Source organism: Fusarium poae, chromosome 1 (genome assembly GCF_019609905.1).
Source record: "Fusarium poae strain DAOMC 252244 chromosome 1, whole genome shotgun sequence".
NCBI lineage: Eukaryota > Fungi > Ascomycota > Sordariomycetes > Hypocreales > Nectriaceae > Fusarium > Fusarium poae.
Genome location: NC_058399.1, coordinates 9,779,005 through 9,799,536, shown reverse-complemented (window position 1 = coordinate 9,799,536; position 20,532 = coordinate 9,779,005). Strand labels below are relative to the sequence as shown.

Sequence of the window (20,532 nt, the reverse complement as noted above, 5' to 3'; positions counted from 1 at the left end):
ATGCAGTCTTATCTCTCTAATCTTAGCGCGCACAACCCCAGCCGTCCCGCCAAACCTGCAATTCTTCAAAATCGGCGAAATTTAGAACGGCTTCGCGAGAAAGATCAGAAGACCCGGCCCGGCCTCACCCATTTCTCCGCATACATCATCTACATCTTCTCCTAATATATTCAGCTCCAAGTTGCCCAGTATGGCCGCTGCTGCTTCTGAGAGCTTCATCCACCTGGCGAGGCCTTTGGCGCCCAATACCGTCGGCCTCCAGACTAACCTTGCCCCGCTCACTGTCAACATCCAGCCTCAGGTACGGTTCGACTGCGAGACCCCTCTCACCTCGACTGTCGTGGTGTTTTGATATTTGAAGGCCTCATCAAAGAAACTTTTCCGACTAACATTTTTTTCTCTTTTTCCCTATAGGCTGTCCTTTCCATCCTCGACCACGCCGTCCGACGAGACATCCGAGATACCCAGTCCACCCGAGTCATCGGCGCTCTTGTTGGCACCCGATCTGAAGATGGCACCGAAGTCGAGGTTCGCTCATGCTTTGCCATCCCCCACACTGAGGAGGAGGACCAGGTCGAGGTCGATGTCGAGTACCAGAAGAACATGCTTGCTTTGACTCTCAAGGCCAACCGCGGCGAGTCCCTCCTCGGATGGTACACCACCTCTCACGAGCTCAACAGCTTCAGCGCCCTCATCCAGAACTTCTTCGGCAGCCCTGACACCGGCACTTTCCCCCACCCCGCCATTCACATGACCATCTCTACCGAGCCTGGCGAGGATATTCAGTCTCGATGCTACATTAGCGCCCCCGTTGCTGTCAACGCCGAGCGTGCTGCCGACAGCTGCCTCTTCATCCAAGTCCCTCACAAGATTCTCTACGGTGATGCCGACCGAAGCGCTCTCGAGGCCATCGCCAGCGCAAAGGATTCCGAGTCCCGAACAGCCCCTCTCGTCTCCGATATCGAGGGCCTGGGACGATCTATCGAGCAGACTATTGGCCTTCTTGACCGAGCAAGCGAGTGGATCAACGGTGTTCTTGACGAAGATGAGGAGCCTAACAACATTGTCGGCCAATACCTTCTCAACGCTCTGTCCTTGGCTCCCAAGGTCGACCCCTCACAAATCGAGCACGACTTCAACAACCACATTCAGGACGTCCTCATGGTCAGCTACTTGGCCAACACTATCCGCACCCAGATCGATCTGTCTCAGCGATTGGCAACAGCCAACTTGTCCGGCGGCGAGAAGGAGGGCGAGGGCAAGTCAGAGGAGAAGGGTGGCCGACAGGGAGGCAAGCGTGGTGGACGAGGCGGCGGCCGAGGTGGTGGTCAACAGCGTGAGCCCCGTGAGCCTCGTGAGCCCAGGGAACCTCGCGAGCCCACTGAGTAAGGAAGTACAATGAAAATATGAGCTGAGAACTAGATATTGGAGTCCAGGTTACAAGAAGGTCACGTCCCGACAAGAAAGTCTAGGATATTCCCCCTGGCATGCATGTGAGATGAAGCATGGGTTATTGTTTCAATAAAAACATGGCGTTGTGGTAGGCATGAAAATTCCGGCACTCCCGGCCATAGAATTGAATTCAATCGTCATAAACTATCTCCTTTTTTCTCTCCCATCCCCTGACTTAATCTACACCTACCAAGAAGAATTATGTCAAAGTGGTATTGAACTCGTCTAGTAAATTGGGCCGTGGCCTACAAATTCATGTCGTCCATCCTATCCACCGATAACGCCAAGATGTTAAACATGCCGTGTACGCCTTAATGGGTCTCCCAATCTGTGAACACCATATCATGCTTTCCCCCCCATCCCCCCCTTTTTTTTTAACGTTAAATTCCAGTATCCGGCTTCTGGGGTAAAGTTGCCGGGTTGCCGTATGTTGGCAGATGCGAGTAAGGTTGGCTAGGCCCTTGTGGGATGTTAGGTCGGTTGGGGATATTGTATGCTGAGGGGTGATGAGGGTGAGCTTGAGGAACCATGTGTTGGGGATTTTGTGGCATCACAGGTGGCGCGACATGAGCAACACGAGGAGAGTGATACGCAGGCATAGAACTGCTGGACCCCTGCCTCGCCATACCGTATCCGCCCCCATAAGGCTGAGGTATCGGCTGTTGGTACGCGCCAGGGTAAGCTAGGTGTGGTGATCCAACCTGAGGGCTACCGTGATGCGATCCAGGGGCGGTGAATGGTGGCTGGGGCGGCGGGACGGGAGCCATTCCACTACCAGGCACAAACGACTGTGTCTTGGGGTTGAAAGCGTGGTTGCGGTTGTAGCTCCCAGGGATTGGGTGTTGGCTCTTAGGGTCATGAGGATTAATGTTTGCTGGGAGCTGTCCAAAAGCGTAAGGAATACCCATATGCCCTTGAGGGCCAGTCGGGGTTCCTCCTCTTTGCTGTAATTGGGCAGGAGGGGCAAAGCCTGGTTGCCATGCCGATTGCTGCGGTCCTGCTGGGGGTATTGGAGCACCATAGTTTGTCATAGGACTTCCACCAGTTGGGTATCGTTGCTGGCTGGCTTGAGGGGGTAACTAGAATTGCAAGTCAGTGATGGTCAATAGACTCCATTGCATGAAACATACCGGAGGCACAGAGTACTGAGGATATGGCTGGTTTGGAGGCATTCCAGGCATTCCAGGCATTGCGGGATAGCCAGGGCCTTGTTGAGTATAGACTGGGCCCATCTGACCCTGATATGCTGCGCCTGGTGGCGCTTGAGCACCATATTGAGGGTTCGGAGGTGGCATATACTGTGGTTGAGGCACCCAAGTCTGCTGCTGAGGTCCCCAGTATGGAGTGTAATGGTGTCGCGAATCAAAACTATCGGAATCATCACGTCGCTGCTTGCCAGGTTTGCCTCTCTTTCCAGCATTTGATTTATCCTTCGCTGATACCGAACTGGCTCTCGAAATTCCGTTATCGCCATCTTCTACAATCCTAGTCAGATAGCTTTCGAGGCTAGGGTCTTGGAATCACATACCTGCGACATTCTCCTCTGAGCTACCGAAAATGCGCTCTCGAGCTAGCTTGTAAAGCTCCTCTCGCTCCTCTCTGGTCAACCTTGTGATGGTCAGTACGGCGAGTTGACAGCAGTTTGTGAAGATAAACATACTTCTGGTTGGCTGCAGGTTTATCCTTGGCATCGCTACCATTCTCAGAGGCTGGTTTAGAGGGACTTGCGCTTGGGCCGCCCTCACTATCTTGGCCACGTCGCATGATCTTCTTGGGCAGAACGGCAGGAGGAGGTGTGCTGCTGCTCGGTGCACTAGGACTCGGGTTGATGAGTGCCAGCGAGGTAGGGACCCGACAAAAAGGTGTCCTGAAAATGCGTACAGATCCTACATGAGGCTCGAAGGAGTGTGTCATGTGGTAGTAATCAGCCAGCTTGTGTGTGAGCATCCTACAGAATGAGTTGGACGGCGGGAGGTCCATATACGGTTCCCTAAGAAATAGTCAGTATAAACGATGACTAACGAAGCAGACAGACATACTTGGAGTCCTGAACAAAATCAATGACTTGTTTCTCCAATCTGAGAAGAAAAAGCCTGTCTTTGGGCGATGCCATGGCCTCAAGAAGCTTTTCATCTGGTGCCTGCCTATAAATGACACCGAGCGCATCTGAGGAACCAGCTGCGCCTAGAGGGGCGCCGGCGGGTTGTTCGGACGAAGAACTTTGCGGAGTTAGGACTCCTTGGACTGCAACACCTGGAACTTGCTGTGGTAACCTGCGCTCTGGAATATCGCCCAGGGGAATGCCGCGGGCGCGAGCAGCTACCTCAGACCCGATGCGAGAGCCAGCAACAAGTGAACCCCGAATAGAGAAAGCATCATCGTCTTCAGCAGCGGCTTTGACACTCGCACTATCGTCAGGTCTCAGTGATTCCTTCTCGTCAAGCGCGAATGTTGTGCCTGATGTGATGCTCTTTCCATCCAGACTGGGAGGCTTGGTGCCGAGTTCGGAGCTTGAATCAGCTCTCTGAGAATCGTCAGACCCGCTATCTCTACCAACGATAACCGCAGGTCGTTCGGGCGCCAAAGGTCCGCTGCCATTGACGACGAGACTAGGTGTTTTCTCTCGGAGGCTCAAATCGTTCAGGGATCCTGCAAAGCCGTCTACACCGCTTCTGTGCTCGGCCGGACTGGCAATGGTTCCAAGTTTCAGCGAAGGTGTGTTTATAGCCGGTGCTTTGCTAGATCGCCCATTCGCAATCACAGGGCCCGTGGACATAGGTGTTTTCGAGCTCATGGATACTTCTTCAGACGGAGTGGCTATCTGTCGATTTGCAGGTGATGCAGAATCCTTGGAAACAGAGGCAGCGACCTGTCAAACAACATGAGTTAGCGCCAGTCGATAAATTAACATGGTTCCTTCGACAAAGAACCACTTATAGAGGGGATGAATACGGGGTAAATTTTACCTTGGCGAACGAGGGTTTAGGAAGGTCAGGAGACACCTGAGCAGGAGCCATGATGGATTCCGATTAAGGCTACAGAGCCAATACAATACCGTAAGCGGTGGGTATTTTAATGATGTTTGAGACAAGAAGATGAGGGCGACGGTTGACCAGTACGGTATAAGGCTACAGCTTCAAGTTGGAATTGAGGCTGCGGCTGAGGCTGTAGCTGTGATGGCGGGAACAGAAAGGACAGTATCGAGCAAAATCAAGAAGCGAATTCGATGGAAGCGGACCGGCAGAAGGAAAACGGAGTCTCGGTGCTCATCGTCGTGTCGTAAGATACATTGTTCACCAGATGATTCTGATCGAATTGTACAAGGTCCTGTTGCTACCCAATCTCCAACACAGAGAGGCGGCCTCTTTTTTTTTTTTTGGTCGAAGTGAGACGGGGTCGAGATCGGGGGTGGAAGTTGAGAATGAACTTCAGGAAACGCCCAAATCGGAGAGGTTAGGAGTGTGTTTGGAAGGTGAAAGATAAGAGGAAACAACAGCAACTGATTCTTGACGAAAAGACGGCCCCAAGGCGCACAGCTCAGCTCAGCAAGGCAAAGAGCAAGGCGATGCGATGTAATGTTGCTGATGGGCGGGATCAATTGGATGTAGTTGGTTAGTCAAGGTTTTGGAGGGGAACCAGGAGGAGGTTGTCACAAGGACGTGCACCATCACTTTACCTACCCGCCTGCCCTGGGTTACCACTTCACTTCCATTAGGTACTGTCCGATACTTTACTTGGGCCCAGTGGAGCGAGCGGCACGGCAGGGCACAGTGGGAGGAGTCGCCAGAGCCACTAAAATTGCAGGCGCCTTGACCTAGGTACCCAAAACCAAGAAGATCATGAAGAAAAAAACGGCCCGGGCGGTCACCTCGAAGCGAAAGAGGTATGGGTAGGGACTCAAATTGAAGGCCGTTGGACGTAAAGGAAGGTACTTGCACAAATGGAATTCAATAGAAGACGTCAGGTATCTAGATGTATGCTTTTGCGTATCATGTAGCGAAACATCATTGCTGATTGTCTAAATTGTTTGTACAGAGAAAAACAATTCCAAAAACACAAGACAAAAAAGGTGGCTAAAGCAGTCTGTGACATGGAAGAATTTCTTACGATGATCTGTACCTATTGTTGATTTGATGATCCAGCCACAGCCATTTTCAGATGCAGCGCAGCACTGTGCAGCACCCCGTCCCCGTTTTCTACCATTTCTACCATTAAGTTGTTGAAACATGGTAATACATTCATTCATTCGTAGGGTCAATCTCAATCTCAACTCGAGCTGCTACAGGATATCTACATAGCCAGTAAAGTACATATAGAATATAACCAAATCTAGTCTATACATCATCTTCCCCTTTCCTTTCCTTTCCTTTGAAGTATTCAAACACAGCCGATATTGGATTGTTACTACCTGCCTACCCTTTGTCTATATTAATCGTTTTAAACATATTCAACGCATTAATAAACGGTATTGTTGTTTCAAGACAGTTGTGAGGTTTTATACATGAACATGGAAAGGTTATGCATCTCCGTACCTAAACATCAACATTTAACTCGTCACAACTCGACCATACGTGTCTACCCACATGTTTCAACCTCAGAATTTCAGCATCTTTCTTCATAGCCTATATCTACTAAGGTAGATTGAAATACACAGGCCCAAACACATTAGCCAGCCAGAGTGGAAAGCAGCAGTAGGTTGGATATCAGACGCGGTACGCATTCCTGTAGGTTATCCAACGGTCACGTGAGCAGACGAAAGCCAAGAATCATGCTGTAACTCTTGAATCGAGACTTAGTACTAAGATACTTACCTGCAGGTATTATCAAGAGATTCTCACGATAATCTTAACCAAACTCTACTCAACCATCAGCTCGAACCAAATAGTCTCTATATCTTCACATTATTGTCACGGATAAATCAGAATTGAGCTTGAACTGATAGGCTCCTTCAGTTTCCGATGTTTAATTACAGAGGTCGTGGCGGTCCATCGCGGTCAACACCTGCCAATGTCCAGTGTCAGAAATGCCTAAAAAGAGATATGTTTTCCATTTTCCCCAGTCGCGCCTATACTGACTTTTTTAGAACGTCACTACTCTTATGAATGTAAAGCAACGGCTCAGGAGCGTCCGTATGTGTCGCGCCCATCACGATCTCAGCAGTTGCGAAACCCCAAGCTTGTGCCCAAGCTCACAAATGAGACCCTGAACCCTCTGGAAAAGAAGTACGTTGAACCGTGATTAATGATTTGCTTTTGCTAATGTTGTTCTAGGGAAGGTGTTGCCGATGCAGAGCTGGCCAAGGTAGACGCTGAACGCGCACGCAAGCGCGAGCGCGAGGAGAGAGATGATGAGCTGATCAAGTCAACTGTAAAGCGGCATAGATCTGTTTCTTCCCATTCTGTGTCTACTATTTCTACTGGTGCCTCGAGGTCTCCGTCGCCTGGTAGAGATGGAGCTGGATCAGTTCGTGCACGAGGAAGAAGTTCTCATTCTGACAACTCACGAGGCCGAGGTGACATTCGAAGCCGAAGTCGAAGTTTTAGCTCGGATCGCAGCCGAAGCCCCCGTGTTGAGTCTAAGCGCAGGCAATCTATGTCTGGCGATGATCGTTCTCCAGAAGATTATGATCGCCGCAATCGCTATCGATCTCGCGATCCTCTACCTACAGGTCGAGAAACTACGTCTACGAAGCAGTCCAGAAGGGACTCGTCAGGGTCACGCAGTCCTGATGGATACAAAGGCCAGCGTGCTCAAGGTTCAAGGTCGCCGGGGCCCAGAGGAAGATATGGTGAGAGGCCTGGTCCGTCCGATACTCGGCATAATCGTGAGAGACCAGCACCACGCGGAGGATTTGATGGAAAGAAAGACAGCCACGGAGGCCGCCATCACGAGAATGCTCGAGAGCGAAGTTTGAGCCCTTTTAGCCAACGATTAGCCATGACCAAGGCTATGAAGCAGGGTGGGAGATGATTGTTGGGTATAATTGTAATAGTTATCATGACAGCCCAGGGCGCCGGAAACCCCGAAAACGTAATACATATGACGATGAAAAAAATATTCAACGTACAGCAAAAATGTTGGACTGATTTTATGCGCCGAGTGCAGCTTCCTCCTCCCTTTCGCGACGCTCTTCTTCCTCATCCTCCTTTTCCCTGACCCTTAGGCCTTCCACCAGTGCCACGCCATCCATACCAGTCGCTTCACCAGTGCCTTGGGCGTCGTCAACTTCCTTGTCCTTTTTGGCCGCTTTTTGCGCACCAGTAATGCGATCGCGAACCAAACGCGCGATGGCGTTGTCTGTTCGGACATTGAGGACTTCCATCTTGTTATCTAATTCCCTCTTCAGATCCCAGTTTGGCTTCTTCGGTTGTAGTTTAAATAGATCGACACCCTTATCGTCCTGAGCTTCCTCTGCCGCCTTTTTCTTTATCTCGGCTTCGACTTCGGCAGCTTGCTCTTCAAGGGTCGGGGCTTCAAGGTTGAGGCTTGGATCTTGTTCAAAGCCTAATTTGGGACCTCTTGTCTCGGGATCGTAGTTACGGCCAGACAAATGTAACCGCGATACATCCGGTTCTGTGGGAGGGGATGCGGCTCGCTCTGATTCGGGCGCAACGATTTCATCTGCTGGCTGTTTGCGCTTGAGGTTCTTGAGCTTTGCGAGTCTGGCTTTTCGGTCGTCTGAAGCAGCGCTGAGGCTAGCGTGCGATGAAGACATGACGATGGATTGTTAAACGTTAGATACAAGCGCGTAAAGAGTGTGAGATTGGTACAGAACTGAACCAATTGCGATGTAATGAAGCTTCAAGACTGGAGGGGTGTAAAATGTAAATTCGAGATGGATTTCTAGAAGCTAGCGCGTCACCTCCAATGTACCTACAGACAGGCACACCTAATAATGGTTGCCAGAGCCACTAAAAACAACCCGCCGGCAGGGGTCGGGCTGTAGTGAAGTTAGAGCCTGCCTTAAGCGCAAGAATTGAGGTGGGCTAAAATTATAGAGTCGACATGAGCGACTTCGGCAAATGGAGATTTGGAATTTTTACATTCATTAACTTCCAACTCCAACGGGAATCGGCGACGAGACCGCTATTTAATTAGCGACCATTATGCAGGTGGCTGACATCGAGCCAACGCCGACCCGGAGGATATGCCAGCGGCTCTCATGCTGCGAGTCTACACGAGGCTCGAGTCCTCTGTGACGGCGCAGACATGGACACGAAGAGCAGCATTTCTCGCATTACGACAGAATACGACGAGGAACCGAACTATATTCACTCGATCATATCATCTCGAAGCACACTCGCCATACCCGGAAGAAGGCACTCAGATATTATCACAATTGCGTCTTCGTAAAGCAGCTCCGAACCCCTCCGATACCACTACTGTCGAAGATACTCAGAGTTCTCAGACATGGTCTAGCTCACAACGAAGGCATGAACGACGCGAACGCAGCTCCCATGGGCACAGTTACAAACAGGAAGCGAGGACGAGAAACAAGAGTTCCTCGAAGGATTCACCAGGCGCACGCTTCCATCAGAACAGACCACCCCGCGATCCAGAATCCATCCGAAAAGCTGCTGAATATCGTCAAAAGGCGAAAGAAAAAGAGAAGAAACGGAGAGTAAGATACGATCAATGGGGATATCTGCGTCACCAATACTCCAGCGATGAGCTGGTCGTTGTAAAAAAGCAATTCAACTTCTGGCATGCAAATCTGGATTCAATTGTAAATCGGACTAAACCAAAGTCATCATCATGGCTGGACGACGGGAAATTCCTTTTCGAACTGGAAAACCTCTCGGATATGGAGAATGCCTGGCATGAACTCGATGTTGAATCTCGGGAGACGATATGGCCTCGTGTAATGCTCTCGACACTTTACTCACGTCCGGACAAGGCGATCCAAGTTCTCGAAGCCACCTTGGATCCTTTACCGCCCGGTTATGCAATGGCTGGCGTTGCTCAATTTTGCATCTCGGCCCTGGATCTGAAAGATATCAAAGTAATGCGCGATCGTGTTAGAAAAGCCGACGAGGTGCTAGAACTCTTTGCCAAACTGATCGAGGACATCCCGTCTGGTCATGTGCCATTCCGTCAAAGCACCCTAGGCCTTCTTGCTGCAAAGTTGCCGATTGAGCAGACAGCAGAGATGTTTCAAATCTTACAGCGGTCGGGAACCAGGTTGCATCGGAATACGCTTTTGAAGTTTGCCGACAAGCTTGCGCGTAGCCATGAGCACAAAGAACAAGCCTTCCAGATTCTACGGAACATCACAGATGAAGGCCATGACTTGAATTCGCCATCCATCGCGAGTGTCATCACTACATTATTACATACTCAACCAACAGCACACTCATGGTCCGACTCGCAGAGTACCTTTTCATCTCAACGTGCTATGGAGTATTTCCTCGAACACGGATTTTCTCCCAACTTGGTCAGCTTCACGGCTCTAATATCGTCTCTCTGTTTGCAAGGCGATATCGAAGAAGCTGTTCGGCTTCCATTATTACTTGCGGAGAACGGCGCTGAGCTTGACAGTCGATGTTATACCACTGTGTTCAGGGGGGCTAAAAGCAGTCTCAAAGCGTCTAACGTGCGGCTAGCTCTGGATGTCGCTCGAGCTGCAAAAGTACCACACGTAGACGTGCTTAATAACACACTACATTCCATCTTCTACTTTGCAGAAATGGAATGCCGTGATAAGAGGTTTCCAGCACCATATGTTGTCCCCATTTTTGGACCCTTGCTTCGCATCTACGCCAAGAAATTCGACCTAGAGCCTCTGCAATGGCTTTTGCCTGACACTTTACCTCTGCTTCTCAGTCAAGAAAACATGGACAGCAATGAAAAGTTCATGTTCAACCCGCAGAGGCAATGGGAATTCAGGAGCACAATTTTTCCTGTTGCGAATGAATTCTTCGATAGCAGTGATGGCCCTCTACGGAAACCCAACATGCAGACTCTGGCAATCATGATACGAGGATACATCAAGACCTTGCACCGACCCTACGACTTGATGTCTTTCTATACTTGGTTCAAATCACGCTTAGAGGAGCGTGGGACTGAGAGGAATTTGGCTCAACAGCTGGTCAAGGAACAGGGAAGCATCATCCACGATACACTAATTCTGGTCATGCTTGAGCGAAAGGTTCTTCTTCGCCCAGCGCTGCAAGTATTTGGAGATATGCTTCGCGATTCGCTAATCGCCAAGACGCCAGAAGACGGCACGCAGGAGGAAGTCTTGGGTGAAAACTTTCCTGTTCACCCGTCACCGAATTTATTCACTTTCAGCATTCTTCTCCATGGGCTTCTCATGCGAAGGGAGGTAATACTGGCAGAGCAAGTTCGACAAGCGTTGCAAGAGCACAACCTAGAACCCAATATTGTCACTTGGAACACGCTTGTTAAGGGCTATGCGGCGATGCAGGACCTGTCTCAGACAGTTGGCACATTGCAGGACCTCGAGGCAGCTGGATACAAGCCAGACATGCACACATTCAAGGCATTTGCCAAACTGAAAGATCAGACTCGGGCATTGGAAATGATGGAAAAGATCATTGATGAAAATAGGAAGAGGCTGGAAGAGCACCAGTCCCAATAAATGTACAGCATGATAGGAACGGACAAGATAGGTATGGGCTTTGGCAGCGGAAACGATCGCTGCATGTATCACCAACGCATATTATAGAATTGGATACTGTGTCTAGGGTTTTGGATGGATATGAGGATGGACCATACATGACAGTGAATGAGGAGTTCGGAAATTGCCTGTGTATTATAAAGCATTTAACTCATTCGTACATGAATAATTTTATATGCAAGTGATCTAGGATGAGCTTTCATCGCTGAGACTATTCAAATCAACTGGTTCAAAAGGATCCAGAAGCCCGTTTACTTCCCCACGCCGGACTTATCGGGGCTATTTTTTTTTTTAACTCATCAGGGGCTCACACTCACTCTTATTTCACTTCAAGGAACAGGCGAATCCGACGAGGCTCATTATGACTTTACATCTGGTTGAGGGTTCGATCTAGGTTAACTTCATGAGAACCTACACTCACTGGCATCTCATGATAAATCACACGAGTAGTCGCAATACGCTCACTCGCTTTTTATTTTCCTCCACCTCATTCTCTCCGAGCAAATCAATTTCGCTTGAAGAAACTTGTATCGTTTTTCAGCTGCATTCCACGAAATAGAGACCAGCAACTTATCCTTATCACTTCAGCAACCATCAACAGTTTTAACAAGGTTCGGGACTCTCTGTACTCTTCGAACAATCGCTGCGCCAATCGGTTAATAGACCATGCCTGGCCCTGGCATAAAGCATCTTACTGGTGTCTTCAGAGCCACCGACACTCACAAAGTTACCCGCAATCGAAAGCCTGTCTCTTGTACGATATGTCAGAAACGCAAATCGAAATGTGATCGGTCAAGGCCCTCTTGCAGTGCCTGTCATAAGCGAGGCGACCCAGACGCTTGTGTCTACGGCGATGTGAGTGTTTCTGGAGGAAAGCAAGAGATGCAGCTCAAAGTGGCCAAGCTCGAAGAGATCGTGATGCGTCTCGCAGCAGCGTCAGAAGCTTCGAGTGCTTTGACCAGTATTAGTACAGCAACGAGCACAAGTGGGCTTTCTCCTCAACGAATAGAAGAAGGGTCAAATGCTATGTATCATGGAGAGACATCATGGGAGGCCGTCTTCAAGGGTATCCACGATATTCAGAACACTCTTCACACTGAAGATGAGTCTGATCATGGTGACGAGTCTGAGGTTCTACCTCCTGCTCCAGACATAGTAATTGGAGGAATATTACCCATTACGATCACTGAAGCTCGCAACAGCTTACCGCCTCGTCAAGACGCCGATGCTCTTGTTAGGGCATATTTCAACTCCAAATTCATCGCTATTCCGTTCATCCACGAGAGACATTTCTGGAGACGTTACGAGCTTCTCTGGTCCAACTCTCACAATCCTAATTTCCTGTGGTTAAGTATTTTATTCTCTGTGTTGGGTCTTGGCGCTATGATCTCAAAAGCACAAAGCCCTTGTCTAGAATCTCCTCAGGAACCAAAGTTTTACATACAACGGTCAGCTCAATGTCTTGTCACAGGGGAGTACCTCAAGGCCAAACCGTATTCTGTCGAGGCACTCATGATGTACGCTCATTCGCGTAATGTTACCAAAAAAGATTCAGACGCTACAATATGGTCTCTGTATTCGCTCGCCGTTCGTCTTGCACAGCGCAGAGGCTATCATCTTGACGCAGCCAGAGTGTCACCTACAATCACACAATTTGAGGCTGAGATGCGCCGGCGGACGTGGTTTATGGTTCAAACTTCTGATTTACTTTTCTCATTTCAGCTGGGCATGCCCCCTATGGTGTATCAAGAAGTTTGTGACGCTGGGCATCCTAGAAATCTATCAGACGATGACTTCGATGAAGACACGGAGGTGCCTGAGTCTCGTCCCCCCACAGAGCCTACTCCTATGCTGGCCTGGCAAACCAAATCCCACCTCTGCCGTCTTCTACGTCGTGCCCTACGGCACGTTCTCCGGGTTGAGTCGCCACCTTATGAAGAGACGATGGCACTTCAGGCTGAGTTAGAATCATACCACAACACGGTGCCTGAATGCTTCCGTATCCGCCCCATTGCCTCCACTCCATTGGATGTCCCAGGTTACACCATCATGCATCGACTCATCATAGAAATATCATACCTCAAGACTATCTGTGTGCTTCATCGCCCCTATCTTCGCTCCGAAAAGAACCAGGAACGTTATCGAGCATCCCGAGAACTTTGCCGCGCCACGGCTCTTCGAGTTGTTGAACTCCACCTCGAGCTCGAACATGAGACCCGAGACGGTGGCCGCATGCACCAAGATCGCTTTTTACTCTCGAGCCTTACACTGCATGATTTTCTAGTCGCAGCCATGATCCTTTGCCTGGATCTATTGGGGTCGACCGACATAACGTAGGCTTCACTGCTGTGTTTCTTATGTGTATACTAAAATCTCCTAGCCCGCAAGTGCATCTACAACACGCCCGGATACTTGAGTATGCTCACAAGGTCTGGGAAGAGCGTGGGGCTCACTCCAAGGACGCACGATATGGATCAAGAGTTATTCGTGCAACACTCGACCGAATTGCTACGCCACTGAGCGATATGTCTGGCCCAGGAGCTCAGGGCCTAGTCAATGCGACATATTCCTACATCGAACCGAATATATGTGGTGAGATTACAGACTTCACTATGCCAGATATGAACTATTCTGGAGATTATGAGGAGTTTCTTCCTCTGAATACCATCTTTGGCCCGACCGAGGGCTTCGACTGGGTCAGTTTTATCGGTGTAGGCCCGTTCCTTTAACAGCCCACTAACACGCAGTAAGATGTCAATCGGTCAACTCTAGGGCTGCATACGAGGCCGCAGATGCGGACATCCCTAACATTACTCTAGCAACCGGGCGACCAGGCTAAGGATGACTGCAGGTTGTGTATTTGTTGTCGACGCGACTGGCCAAATAAGGGGTCGCATCATCACAACCGCAAGCAAAAAAAGATATTTATCCACCAAGATTGCCGCAAAACGAACGGATGGGCATTGAAAAGTATACAGGCTTGAATAGGATGTGACACGCTAATAATAATAATTGATAACATGAATGGATATCTTCCTGCAGGTCTCGACCCGGCTTTGTTTATCTCTCATAAATCGTAGCGCATGCAACACAAGACAACAACAATAACAAGCAATATCACCATCCCAGTTCGTCATATTCACCTGTCAGTTCGTCTCCCATGAGGCTTTCTGCCTCCCAAAACGGTCAGTAAATCCACACAATAAATCTTCTAGCGCCTCCTATTAAAATTGCTTTTCACCGTCCTCTTATCCGATGCCAATAGTAACCCTCTCGGTATAGAACGAGCCTTAGAATCAAATCAAACAAAACAAAACCAAAATAAATTCAATCGACAAGATGCATCGCTGAGGCTTTCGTGACGCTTGGCTCCTTTCATAATCGTTGAGTATTTTTGTGAACTGGTGTGGCCGAGTAGCCACTCAACAGTGCCGACTTAAACACATTAATATTTCCAAGTCTTGTTCAGGAGACAAGAAAAATGCAATGCCATGTAGCAAAATTAAGAGGCGATGCCGCGCAAAACCCTTGCAGGATTTCCTGCTACAATTGTAAAAGGAGGAACATCCTGAGCCATGAATTAGTATACGGTCTTCAGCAAAAATTGTATGCAAAATACCTTCGTGACGATTGATCCAGCACCGACAGTGCTGCCTTTGCCAATCGTTCTTCCAGGCAGAATGATGGCACCTCCGCCGATCCAGCAATCTTGTTCAATGATAACAGGCTTGCCTGATTGGGGACCCTGGGTACCCTGGCGTTTCTTGGGATCGACGGGTAGCCCTGCTGTGAAGATACTGACATTTGGGCCGATCACACAGTTGTCGCCAACCTTTACTTCGCACACGTCATTGATTGTACAGTTACGCCCGATAGCGACCTGGTGGCCAATTGTGATGTTATAGCCATAATCGCAAGCAAAAGGTGTTTCAACAGCGACACTTCTGCCCACGCGGCCGACATTGGTGATCGGAGAGGCTTCGGTAGGAGAAACTCGAACGGGGTCACGAGGCTGCAAGATTTCACGAAACAAACGAGCGCGTTCTTCAGGAGATATACCGTTGAGGTTGTTGAATCTCCAGACAGCAGCGGAGCAACGCTCTCGCTCCAGACAAAGTTCCTTATCGAAAGGATAGAAGTGACGCCCTGAAAGCATCTCCTCCTTTTGGGTCCGTCTCTGGGGAAACTGTGAATGGGACAAAGCCAACTGGGCGGCTACTTGAGCATTGGATGTTGGTGCAGGCGGAGGAGGGGCAGGACTGTTTGTTCTTGTTGGATGAAGAATGTTGATCTGCGGGAGCTGGTTCCCAAGATGAGTAGAATCGGGTTCTGTCCTGCTAAGGTCGTGCAGCGGAGGCACACGCTGATATTCCTTGGCCATTCTGTCTCCAAAGGGTGGTGGCGGCGGTTGAGGGTTTGCGCTGACAGGTGTTGGAAATACGTTTGCTGGAGTGTAAGGTAAAGCAGAGAGTTTATTCTCGGGGCTCGCAACAGACGCGCTGGGTATTGTTGATGCGGTTGGTCGGTCATCATCGGTCACCAAAGGGCGGCCTTGTGGGGGGTCAATTCGAAGGGCCTGGCCGCGATAAGGCGGCAGGGGTTCGCGCTTCACCGGTTGGTTACCATATGGGCTTTGCTGAGGCATCCCGTAAGCTCCTGGTGGAACATATGTCGGGTCTTTGGACTCGAGAGGAACCGCTGCAGCTTTATTGTCGGGCTTCTGCCATCCTGGTCCACGCTGGGGTGGATAGCCTGTGCAGATAAAACTGCCACGAAGACAGTTCCCACCTAGAGAAATATTAGTGACATGCGTAGACAATGAACATAATCTGAATGTAGCTTACACTCGGGCTTCTGCTCATCGCATTTCTTCTTTCGCCTGCGGCAAGTGAGGCATCCTGTCTTGGTCCGGTTGCTGAAATTTCTTTTACGTTTCTTAGAATCGTGTTGCATAAAAGCGTCGCGCCTTGGATCAGACGAGTACTGGCCACCACATGTGATGGAATGATCATCGCCATCAGGACTGGCGTTAGAGTAGTCCCCATGATCCATCTGGCCAGTAGCTCTGCGAAGTGCATCGCCAATCTGCTCTTCTGTTTGGCCATGCGGGGCAGTTGCAGAATTCTGCTGGGAGTCGTAGCTACGTTCTTCGCGATGCGGATACCAAGTTTCCTTGTCCCGGTGCTCGTCGCCATATGAGCGGTAATCTCTCGAGGGTGTTCCATAAGCCTCACGCGAATCATGTTGCGGGTAGGCGGATTCCGGTGTATGAACGTGTATGACCTGTTCCCGCCGTATCTCGACGGAATCAGATCGCTTTCTCTTATGAGAGCCTTCTACATCAGGATAATCGGGTGACTGAAAAGACGGCCGGTCTGTACTTTGTGCTGGAACTTGGTTTGACGGCACTTCTGGTGTGGGTGGAGGTTGAGACGCAGTTGTGCTGTGTGCACGTTCGTCTATTGCCGAAGTTTTCTCGATGGTCACAGCAGGCGGATCTGAAGTCCGGGGTGAGCCCCCGTTGAGGGCCGTGAAAGTTGACATATTGGCCCGACTAAGATAGCGAGTGATGGCACACAAGATGAGAGATGGGTGAGTCGGGACAAATGTCAAAGAGCCGCGCGGTCAAGCCTTGAACCGGGTGGGCTCAGAGCAACTCCCAGAGTCGCTCAAGCGAAGCACAGTCGAGTTCACTCAGGATATTCCGCGAACAGTCGCGATAAACGCTTAGGGGTCTGCGATTGAGTAGAGTGTACGGATCACCTAACAAGATGCTTTAAACTCGACTCGATGATGTCGTCAAGGTGAGACCGTAGGAAATATCGAGCTTTACCCAGTAGTAAGAGTTTGTGGCGTAGTGAACATAGAACAAGCAACGCAATGAAAATGAGCAGAGCCCAGCCAAACTGACGTCCACGATGCTAGATAATCAACGAAAGTTGGTGCTTATCAATATAATTGAACCAATGATCCAAGGCGTCGGTGGTAGAAAGTTTTGATATGATTGAATGATGATGGAATCCAAAGCCAAAGGACGTGAGTCCCGGTGCAACGAGATGAGGTGGTACGATGCTCGCTGTGAGAATGTGAGACAGCAACTGGACTGCGATGTCTCTCGCGATTCGTCTCTGAGAATTAGACTGAGTGAGGTTGAAATCCCACCTGGCACCTGTAGCCAAGATAAAAGAAAACGAATGTAAGTTGACTAAACAAGTACCCCGAAAACCTATATGAGATGCGAGCTCGCATATAAAAGATAAAGGTAAAGGAGTTCAATTGAGAGCGCGATTGCCCACCGAGTAGTGAAAAGTCGGGTGGTTGTGGTTTGGAAATGATGAAAGTCGCCGCGCTTGGGGCGTCGGTAGGTTTTGACGCGCGATTAAGTCAAAGTGCGTCTGTAATGGGCGAAAAAAATATTGGCTGGGGGTGTTCGTGGCGGGGAGCTCAGATCAGTCAGGCCTGACGGGACAGGGAGAGTGGGAGGGGTCCTTCCTGGTGGGAGGGTAGAGACTGGGTAGGTATGTATGAAGGGGATGGAGAGGAAGAAAGAAGAAAACCAAGGATCGAGATTAGAGCGAGATCCAAGATGAAGTGAGGGTGTGCCGGGAAGGAACAATATGCAATGCAGGAAAGGAACGGGAGAGAAGAGCCCGAGGAAGGAGAGAATGGATATGAAAGAGAGCCCCGGTAAGGGTCCTGAGAGGTACTGTAGAGGAAGGAACTCGAGGCTCATCAAGGATGAAGTGAGATCAAGTCAACAACAAGCTAAGAAAGAGCTAAAAGAGAGACAGCGGCGGCAGTGAATGACATGGAAGGAACAGCAGCTAGAAACACCCAGATAAGGTAAGGTACTGGACGAGTACGAGCTAACAAGCAGTTCACTAGTCCGCCTCCTACTATCTCTACCCGTCAGGTAGACGATTTGGTAACACCAGAAGCGCTCAAGTTGTTTCAACTCGTGTTGACCACCTAAATCAGTTCAACAATCAAGCAGAGCTGCGGGAGTCCGATCCATCCATTCATCAAGGGAATGATGTGAGCGAGGTACGGACGACGAATACAGTACAGTAGGCAAATCAATTCGATATGAGTCTCAGAGACTTCGAAACAGAACAGCGTTGTACTGTAAGGTAATCCATTCTCGCCCGCATATTCACTGGGGGTGAATATATTAATCAAGAGCTTGGGGGCCAGGGGACCCTTGAACTTGGAAACTGGTCCAAGAAAGGTGGGTGGGTGCTGTACTGCAGGTGTAGGCGAGCGGACGGGGCGCGCGGTTGGTGTTGTTGGTTCCGTTTCTGTTTCTGGTGTGTCCCTGCAAGTTGTGATGATAGACATCCATCCATCCATGGCAGTCGTATAGCCATGATCAATCCCAACAGCGCCTTAAAAATGAAGCTAAGCTAGGTAGCTCTCGCTCTCTCGTCGCTAGGTATGCGCGTGAGATGACGGAGTGGACCAGTGTTGTAACTCCAATTCCATATACATATTTTCGTGATACGCAGACATTTCCGCATCTTGGTTCCGGAAGATGCAGCAGTAGGAAACGAGCGGAGAAGTAGACGGGCTGTATAGATGGTCCATAGCGCTCTTACGGAATGATGATGAACCAATAATGCATCTGATAATAACAACTCTAAATATTTACAACTGCATGCCTTTCTAACCTACTGCCTCTACCTACTTACTGCCTGCCAGTCCTCCAAACTCGCGGCGGCGTGGCGCTTCGCACGGCGTCACTCGGCTACGAGGTGCGGTACCTCCGAGCCGACAAGTACTAAGGTACCTTTGCGCAACCTCAAGGTACCTGTGCCAGAATTACAGTTCAAGTAAAGTGCATACCCAAGGCTGCAGAGTATGCCCCTGTCCCTGCTCTTGCGGGATTGAACAAACTCTCATCAACCTCAACAGCATTGCAACGCCTGACTGAAGACTCTACATAACATGTCCGTGACACAGGCAGACGACAATCGCTACATGTGGTCGATTATATCACGTCATTACCTGGCTGCGAGTGCACGTCCAGATGGATGAATCACATGCTCTGTAGGCACTTAAACAGTGAATGATTACTTAGGCCCTATTCTAAAAGTGCGGTCAAGATGAATGTTATATAACGGATCCCATCGATGGATAAAACGTCTCCAGCTATACCGTACTGTAATTAATAACTGGAGTAGACCCATAAAGCAATGGACTGCTAAAAATTGGTACCCAGGCATTAAAAGAGGACGGAAACCCTCCGTCACTACCTCAATGCCCTCTATCCTTTGCTGTAACTGGCTCTGATGCTGACGCTGGCGTTTCGCTTAGGAGTCTCCCCCTCATTAAAGGATTCTGCTCTGGCGCTGCCTTGCGCTCTCCCACATTCTTGGTCACTCTGGCGCGGCCAACCCTCACTGGGCGTCTCTGCTTGCAGCCAGTCGCGCGGCCCATGAAGAGCAGTCCCTAGCTCGACAATGGTACCTCTTTCGACGCGGGATTCTCGAGTCGAGAACTGACAGGGGAAGGGTTGCTGAAAAGATGGGGGGTGTCATTTTAACCAGCCCTCTTTAAGTGATGTGCGGATCACGGACCGCTGCTCTGCCGCGGTCTTCAGGCTAGAGCTCAAGTAACAGTCAGTCAGTACAGCATCTTTTGATGGTGATTGCATGAGCCGCTTCGTGTGAGATCCAAGGCACAAGCATCTCGTAAAAACAAGCCGACTCTGCCTCAGCGTTCGGTCAATTGGCTTTAACGTTATGATCTAAACGACACGTAACTTTCACCTAAGTAATTTAAACGTGACATACCAACCTGTAGATATGTAGTTGTTGTTTCAACTGTCTGAGTCATCTCGTTTATCTCACCCGCGACAATGACATTTAGGAAGCTGTGCCGCGAAAGCAACCCTCCTAGGAGGAACGTAGTTACAGAGTGCTCTGTGTGTACCTATCTGCCTCTTGGCGCAAACTAAAAATGTACCTTTCACAAGCTTTCGCTTCTACTTCATCATCACCACCACCGTTGATGCCACCAAGACTTATCTGTCCTGTTCGAATCAAGGAATGACAGCTGCAGCCGGTTAATCACCGACAGCACTTGACTTTGATCTGACCTCACGTACGTACGATCCATGACACATGACCATACATCCTCATCCTCGCGCGGTAATAACCTGTAACCTCCAACGTGTACAGTACCCGCAGCATGATCGTCCTTGTAGTCAACAATCCCGGATCCAATGAGAAATCCTTGCATGTCCTCACAATGGATCAGTATGTATCAGAAAAGAAAAACCGCCGGCGCAGAATGAACCTCCGTCTCCGAGTTAGACACCTGTAACTGACGCCTGCCCAGTCGCGCGACTCTCTAAACAGCCTTAACCGAAGGCTACTAATCCTTCGTATGAATCCTTCATAGGACACAATAGCTGTCATTCAATCAATCAGCTTGGCGTA

General features: G+C 49.6%; 7 protein-coding genes across 7 annotated transcripts; 4 read left to right on the top strand and 3 right to left on the bottom strand.

Annotated features, from left to right (window-relative positions):
- Nucleotides 1-190: 190 nt before the first annotated feature.
- On the top strand, nucleotides 191-1,389 carry FPOAC1_003159 (uncharacterized protein; the record flags this gene model as incomplete). The annotated part of the gene is made up of 2 exons (XM_044847730.1): nucleotides 191-301; nucleotides 415-1,389. The coding sequence occupies 2 exons, from the start codon at nucleotides 191-193 to the stop codon at nucleotides 1,387-1,389; spliced, it is 1,086 nt and encodes a 361-aa protein (XP_044713646.1).
- Nucleotides 1,390-1,832: 443 nt separating this feature from the next.
- On the bottom strand, nucleotides 1,833-4,469 carry FPOAC1_003158 (uncharacterized protein; the record flags this gene model as incomplete). Its single annotated transcript, XM_044847729.1, has 6 exons — nucleotides 1,833-2,531; nucleotides 2,583-2,929; nucleotides 2,981-3,060; nucleotides 3,113-3,442; nucleotides 3,492-4,321; nucleotides 4,419-4,469. 6 exons carry the CDS (start codon nucleotides 4,467-4,469, stop codon nucleotides 1,833-1,835), a joined length of 2,337 nt encoding a protein of 778 aa, XP_044713645.1.
- Nucleotides 4,470-5,678: 1,209 nt separating this feature from the next.
- On the top strand, nucleotides 5,679-7,422 carry FPOAC1_003157 (uncharacterized protein; the record flags this gene model as incomplete). The annotated part of the gene is made up of 5 exons (XM_044847728.1): nucleotides 5,679-5,681; nucleotides 6,126-6,176; nucleotides 6,270-6,336; nucleotides 6,536-6,674; nucleotides 6,723-7,422. 5 exons carry the CDS (start codon nucleotides 5,679-5,681, stop codon nucleotides 7,420-7,422), a joined length of 960 nt encoding a protein of 319 aa, XP_044713644.1.
- A 118-nt stretch (nucleotides 7,423-7,540) lies between these two features.
- On the bottom strand, nucleotides 7,541-8,167 carry FPOAC1_003156 (uncharacterized protein; the record flags this gene model as incomplete). The annotated part of the gene is made up of 1 exon (XM_044847727.1): nucleotides 7,541-8,167. The coding sequence occupies one exon, from the start codon at nucleotides 8,165-8,167 to the stop codon at nucleotides 7,541-7,543; it is 627 nt and encodes a 208-aa protein (XP_044713643.1).
- A 432-nt stretch (nucleotides 8,168-8,599) lies between these two features.
- On the top strand, nucleotides 8,600-11,053 carry FPOAC1_003155 (uncharacterized protein; the record flags this gene model as incomplete). Its single annotated transcript, XM_044847726.1, has 1 exon — nucleotides 8,600-11,053. One exon carries the CDS (start codon nucleotides 8,600-8,602, stop codon nucleotides 11,051-11,053), a length of 2,454 nt encoding a protein of 817 aa, XP_044713642.1.
- A 705-nt stretch (nucleotides 11,054-11,758) lies between these two features.
- On the top strand, nucleotides 11,759-13,842 carry FPOAC1_003154 (uncharacterized protein; the record flags this gene model as incomplete). Its single annotated transcript, XM_044847725.1, has 3 exons — nucleotides 11,759-13,425; nucleotides 13,473-13,788; nucleotides 13,840-13,842. 3 exons carry the CDS (start codon nucleotides 11,759-11,761, stop codon nucleotides 13,840-13,842), a joined length of 1,986 nt encoding a protein of 661 aa, XP_044713641.1.
- Nucleotides 13,843-14,594: 752 nt separating this feature from the next.
- FPOAC1_003153 (uncharacterized protein) lies at nucleotides 14,595-16,636 on the bottom strand (the record flags this gene model as incomplete). The annotated part of the gene is made up of 3 exons (XM_044847724.1): nucleotides 14,595-14,660; nucleotides 14,712-15,880; nucleotides 15,937-16,636. 3 exons carry the CDS (start codon nucleotides 16,634-16,636, stop codon nucleotides 14,595-14,597), a joined length of 1,935 nt encoding a protein of 644 aa, XP_044713640.1.
- Nucleotides 16,637-20,532: the final 3,896 nt, after the last annotated feature.